General features: G+C 39.7%; 1 protein-coding gene across 1 annotated transcript; it reads left to right on the top strand.

Annotated features, from left to right (window-relative positions):
• Nucleotides 1-2,765: 2,765 nt before the first annotated feature.
• On the top strand, nucleotides 2,766-4,790 carry Pmar_PMAR011074 (hypothetical protein; the record flags this gene model as incomplete). Its single annotated transcript, XM_002779570.1, has 6 exons — nucleotides 2,766-2,889; nucleotides 3,742-3,855; nucleotides 3,899-3,957; nucleotides 4,384-4,479; nucleotides 4,529-4,643; nucleotides 4,691-4,790. The coding sequence occupies 6 exons, from the start codon at nucleotides 2,766-2,768 to the stop codon at nucleotides 4,720-4,722; spliced, it is 540 nt and encodes a 179-aa protein (XP_002779616.1). The 3' UTR covers nucleotides 4,723-4,790.
• Between the last annotated feature and the right edge of the window lie 1,416 nt (nucleotides 4,791-6,206).

Here is a 6,206-nt window from a genome sequence, read left to right as displayed (position 1 = left end):
TTTCCCGAGATTTCCTCAAAATGTAGTTGATTATATGCATGTTGTGCCGAACAGCGCATACCACATACTCACTTCAATGAGGAAGGACTCCATGATATTCCTCTCCATCACCAGTTCAATAACAGCGGATGAAGTATGATGAAGATCCGCTCGAGCCGCTGTTGCGTCACTAGCGATATCACGGAGCTCTGTCTCTAGTTCTCTACAACATGCAAACATCACGCATCAGAGCAATGGTCACTCAGTGGTGGAATATATTCTTGCTCTCCTCAGCTGAGTTCAGAAGTTTACATATGAGTTCGAGTAGTAGAAGTGTACAGAAACCAATAAGACCTTCTCAGAATTTTCATATCGTCACCAACACATGTCCCCCACACAGCGGTTACCTTATACGAATCTGTTGGTCGTCACAACGCGTCTGAAGATCAGTGACTCGTTCTTTGTGCAATAGGGTGTCCATATCTCTGAGAATGTTACGGTATGAACTTCCTACTAACATGTAAGTTCCACGAGTCTTGTCGGAATTCCTTAAGTTCTCTCTCAGCCTTAGACGACTTGCTCTGGTTCTCTGTTACCTCCATGCGGAGCTGATGATTTTCTTCCCTGTGATTAAACTCGGTCGAAATTCCAAGACGCTTTTCTTTCTCTTACCGTAAATGTTCCACTTCGTGTTCAAGGCGTTGATAGTCATCTTTCACCTGTTGCAACTGAGCAATCGACTTTACGCAGCACCAACGAGCATTCGGCGAACTTCTTGTGTGACGCCTTTCAGCTTGCCCGCTAGGTCTTCCTTCGTCAAGAGCAATTCTTGAAATCGATTCTGTGATTTTCTCAATGCCTGTGCCAGAGCTGAGTGGGAAGAACGTAGTCCTATGGAGACAGCAAAACTCCTTCACCGTCGTTGGTATCATTCATCGCATAATGGGGGGAAGCGGATGGCCACAATGCTGGATCGTCGGGACGCTTGGTGGTGCCTCGCGGGAAACAGAAGAGTGCGGCTTGCCAGCTATTGGGAGATTCACTCTTGGAAGGTGTATAGCTCCGACTACGTATCGGTGATGCATCAAATGATGGTGGTGACACCTACTGAGCGCAGGTGTCACCATGTGTTCTATCCTGAGGAGTCTGACCTCTCTTGCTTGGGCTTCATCTCGTTTATGGAGATATTCTCGGGTTTTGCGTAAAAAGCTGTCCGAAAGGAGATTGGCGGACATTTTGGAGCTATCGCGCTCATTGTGATGTCGCATAATCGCCGGTTAACAACTGTGTAGCGGTTGAAGATACATACTCCTCGATATGATAAAGCACACTACTTCACATATTATTTTTCCCCTTCTATCTACAGTGTTGGAGAATATGCGCATGATCAACTCGATGATGACAATATGGAATTTTTTAGGAAAGTATTGTATATCTTTGATCTAAGTAAACAACAGAAAAGGAGCTGTTGTTTGTTGGCAGGGTGCACCGCGCCGATTAAGGCGTAACCATGGTAGTAGCACTCTCTCACTCGGAGTGTCTTCTCCATTCCTCACTGTAAACATGCGTATATACACATACTTGCTAAGAGTGAAACCGTTGTAGCGTAGAAGAACAACATGCTATGTAATAATAAACTTAGATTATACTTTGCCTCCACATCCTTGTGTTCTCATTTGGCTGATGCTGACGGATGTGTGCAATTCCGACATCTTGGACTCTCTTGCATTCTTACAATGTCATTGCACGAGTTGCATGACATCATCATGCACAACAATTTAACATTACATATCACCACAACAACAACCACATTTCGAGATTACTGATGACTTGTGCATAGTAGCATTATCAGGATATAGATTTCCTTGCACCCTACTCAATGAGGTTATCACTACTCTTATTACCTCTCCTTTCCAAGACGACCACCAGCACTAACGAGACGCTAGTGTGCCCACCGTTGTTATCAAGCTCAACTGGGATATGCGTCGAGATTTGCTCACAAGAGCACCCCTGTGGTGGTAAGTCGTGTAAGAATATATGTATACTAACAGAGCCTCGAAAACCAAGACGATATTCATGCGATACTAATAATATATACAACATTTTTACAACGTTCTCTCTTTACGTATATGCATATGATCAACACATTTGGAAAGCAGTGCTCAAAAACCAACGTCAAATTTGCCGTTGTATCCGACATAACGTGTATGGTGATCAAATAACGTTCGTGGTCTTTCATCAGGACTTTTTGAGGAAAATGTTATACTAATATCGTTATGGCATTGTGAATATAGTAATAATGGATTTTCAGCCGTTTTACACGAAGTGGCGTAAAACTCGGTGATTTTCGTATTACGGGAGGAGGTATTATGTGAATATTGGAGTTTCACCACCCTAGTGATATGAAAAACATATTTCACGACTACTGCATATCACCGCGAATATCGCCTAGCTTTTCTACAGAGCATTACGCCACTTCACGTAAATATACACTGAGCCTCCCTTGATATACTATGAATTTCGTCTCTTATTCAGATCTCGCTGAGTTATGCTGCTATAACGGTTGTGGCCACACGTGTATGAGGGGTGTCACCGTTGCTGTCACCATGGATAGCCCCTCTAGGGCTAATCGTAAAGTACCACTAGCGATAGGTGCGTCCTTTATCGGCCTTTTATTATTACATTGACTTTAGCACGTGCTTCAATTAATTGCCCACGGTATGTCACCATCGAATTTGTTGTGTTTTGAAAGAGTTGTGGTATGCTTTTTAGATTTATTAATTATTATGAAATTCTCATTATACTTGATCGTACTCACTATCGTCTCAGCAGCTGAACTGGTCTGTCCACCGCTCATCCCCGGTCGAGTTGGTATATGCGTTATGGAATGTTCGGAAGAGAGTCCCTGTGGTAATTGGAATATATGTTTCTATTACTCAGCTGGGCTCGTTAGTTTCTATTACTCAGCTGAGCTCGTTAGTTTCTATTACTCAGCTGAGCTCGTTAGTTTCATGAATAGTTATATACGTTGGCCTATCTATATGAGATGATGTATTATATTATATAATTGTTAGCTATCTATTGTGTAACACACTATCTACGAGTTCATACTGAAAGCTCAGACAGCAGTGACTGTGTCTGCAGCTATACCCCTATACTGGCTAGTAGAAGAAGAATATCTATCATGGCGATAAACATCTAGTGTGTATTAGGTTGTAAGATATCATTTATTTGGTATAATATCAATAATGGATATATTCGTACTATCATCATTAACAATCAATGTAAATTTATTATCGTATATCACTTTGTAATATTCCTAATAGTAATTATTAATATTAGTTATATGTTATCTCTATATTCTACCAATTCACACACGATTTTGGGTACAAGTGTAGAAAAATCAACAATAATTCCCTCCCAGAATTTCCAAATTATTATCAAAACATATATACATTCCCCTTTCGCTGTTATTAGTAATTATTTCCTATCACAGCGATTAAGCTTTTCGATGCAGTCACACAATGGGAATATAATTTCCCTTACTAGGAACTGTCGCAGTCGGCAACTCGGCGATCAGCTTAGTGACGTTTGTATACATTTTTTCGAAAGGGAATATATGTTCACTCAGACAGACGATTGTAGAAGTTACAATATAATCATCTGAAAAATAATGAACATTGCCGTGTCAGCTTGTGGGAAACAGCAATTTCGAAATCTAGTAAGAGTTTTATTTTAAAAGCATTGTTGTTTTTTTATCAGTTCGTCCCGGTGAGCTATGCTGCTCCAACGGTTGTGGTTGGACCTGCAAACCTGGTGTTACAGAAGAGGAATACAAACGCCTTGCTGACTTTGATAATCGACAAATAAGAGGATGTGAGTCAATCTTATAATTCTCTCGTGATGAGGATATTCTCAGTTTCGTTGATGGTTGGTCTTGGTGATGATGCTGATATGAAAAAAATCAAAACTCAATTGGTAAGGTTTCCCGTGAAGTTGCAGTTTCACCAACCTAGTGATATTAAAAACACTATTCGAAAATATATTTCGCATTTCGTGTTCGACGTGAAATGGGGTGATTTTTTCCGGGGTAATTCACTCAATTTTCACATGGAGTATTACGCCACTTCAGGCTGACGAAAAAATTAGTATACGTTCGCTTTCCTTAGCTGAGTGCTTTATTTTTGCATTTTATAATTTTTCTCACTAATTATAGATGTTTACACACGAATAGTGTCGGAGTCTACAGAAATCGACTGAAGCTCCATCGGAGTTTCACCACTCTAGTGATATGAAAAACATATTTCACTACTACTGCATATCACCCAGTTTTTCACCGAGTATTACGCCACCACTTCACGTAAAACGGCTTGTTGTGAAACTCCATTATGCATTTTCGGTCAGAATGAAATCGATTTCAAGAGGAATCTGTCAGCTGAAACGACGTCCTTAAATGTGAGTGTATTGAGCTCTTTGAAAATCGTCATCATCAAGGTTCAGGTGAGTATTATAGTACATTTTTAGTTTTCGAAATTGTTGTTATTTGTAGACCTCCAACGCTGAAGATGCGGTTACGCTTGCGCGCACAGTGAAGAAGATATCGATGTTGAGCTCGGCAAATATTGAAACTGAATGGGAATATGTGGATGATTCGATGGGAAAAAGTAGCGGAAATTTTCGAGGAAAATTTTAGATGAAAATTTTTTGCCAGGTTTTATTACACCGGAGATTGAAGAAATGTGAGTATTTTTTTACTATTGTTGGAGTTATAAAAATTTCGTCACTTCTTGTAGTTATCGTTAACACACTTCGATGGTAAGACTTGTGTTAGTTCGTTATTTTTCAATAAAACTAGATCTTCGTGATGAGCTCGCTTAGTCCTCATCTATTGATTCATCCAATAGTCGCACCTGGAGTTTGTCCCCGGTTCGATTCCCGGGTAGGACATATCTTCTCTAGCTGTTCGCATCATCGAGTTTTCCGATTTTTCCCAACACCTCCGCATATAGAGGAGTCGTTTGATCTATCTGATAGCCTCCCACGCTTCGTAGTTGAGCCAGAATAATTCTGCACGCATGCACAACGCGAAAGTATCTGTTGTTGCGGTATATGCTCCGCAATAAGAGTCGTGTGAGGCAGTAAGAACGCATTTTAGTAGAACGTGAAATTTGTTTTTCATATCGCGGAGGTAACACCGTGGTAGATGATGATTATCACATTGACAGAAGTTAGCTCTACTGATTTGTAGATAACAATCGTGTTACACTATTATTGGCTACCACTAGGAAGGTTTGCATATATCACAAAATTTATTGGAATTTCACCGCCCTAGTGATATGAGGAACACTAGTGAAAAATATATATTATAATTATTAAATATTGTAAAACTGTAATAGTATTATAAATATTGTCTTATTTTATATTATAAAATATATTGTGATATTACTCCAATGTTATACAGATTTTGTGATAGAAAAAATCCTATGAGTTTTCAACTTCGGCTGGAATAGCATCATTACCTACTAATACGGTCGGAGGCCTCACTCAATACTTCACCAGAACCACACTTAAATTTCCGCAAAAAAAGTTGAAAAAAATTGGTTTTTTTTCGCGTTTTTCGCGAAATATTGTAGTAGAAAGAGTTTCATCAGATTTAAACTTCGCCTTTCATGACGCCTTCGTCGTCGTTATTAACATTTTCTGACACAACCGAATCATCGACCTCTTCAAAAGCCAACGCTAAGGGGAGGAGGCTCAACGGAGAGTAACGCCTGGAGTTTCACTCGCCATCAGGAAATCATCCAGAAACCTATAGTTTTCCCGAGAGGAACTCATTTTTATTTTCCACATTCTCCAATAAGTTTCCAATGTAAATGTCATCACATTAGGAACATCATTCCCCCCCGTTGTTATTAAACTTTGGAGAGCGTTGCTTTCTCAATCCTTAATGTGATATGGAAAAACATATTTCACAATGTACTTGGCGAAAAACGCATATAAGCGATGAGTAACGTGTTAAACACGTTTTTACTGGTTCACAGTGTTTTCACTGCAATTCACATCGCGTTCTTCACATGGAATATTACGCCCTTCTGAGTTTTCTTCCAAGATCGAATTTCACATATTAAAGAAACTGTTGAACGCATCGTCAGTGTTGGAATATATATTTTGGTTTCCTCACCTGAGCTCGTTAGTTTGCTCACTACATAATGAAAATTCGCAGACGA

This window comes from Perkinsus marinus, assembly GCF_000006405.1.
Source record: "Perkinsus marinus ATCC 50983 genomic scaffold scf_1104296946658, whole genome shotgun sequence".
NCBI lineage: Eukaryota > Perkinsozoa > Perkinsida > Perkinsidae > Perkinsus > Perkinsus marinus.
Note: the sequence above shows the minus strand (reverse complement) of the source record. Positions and strands in the feature narration are given on the sequence as shown.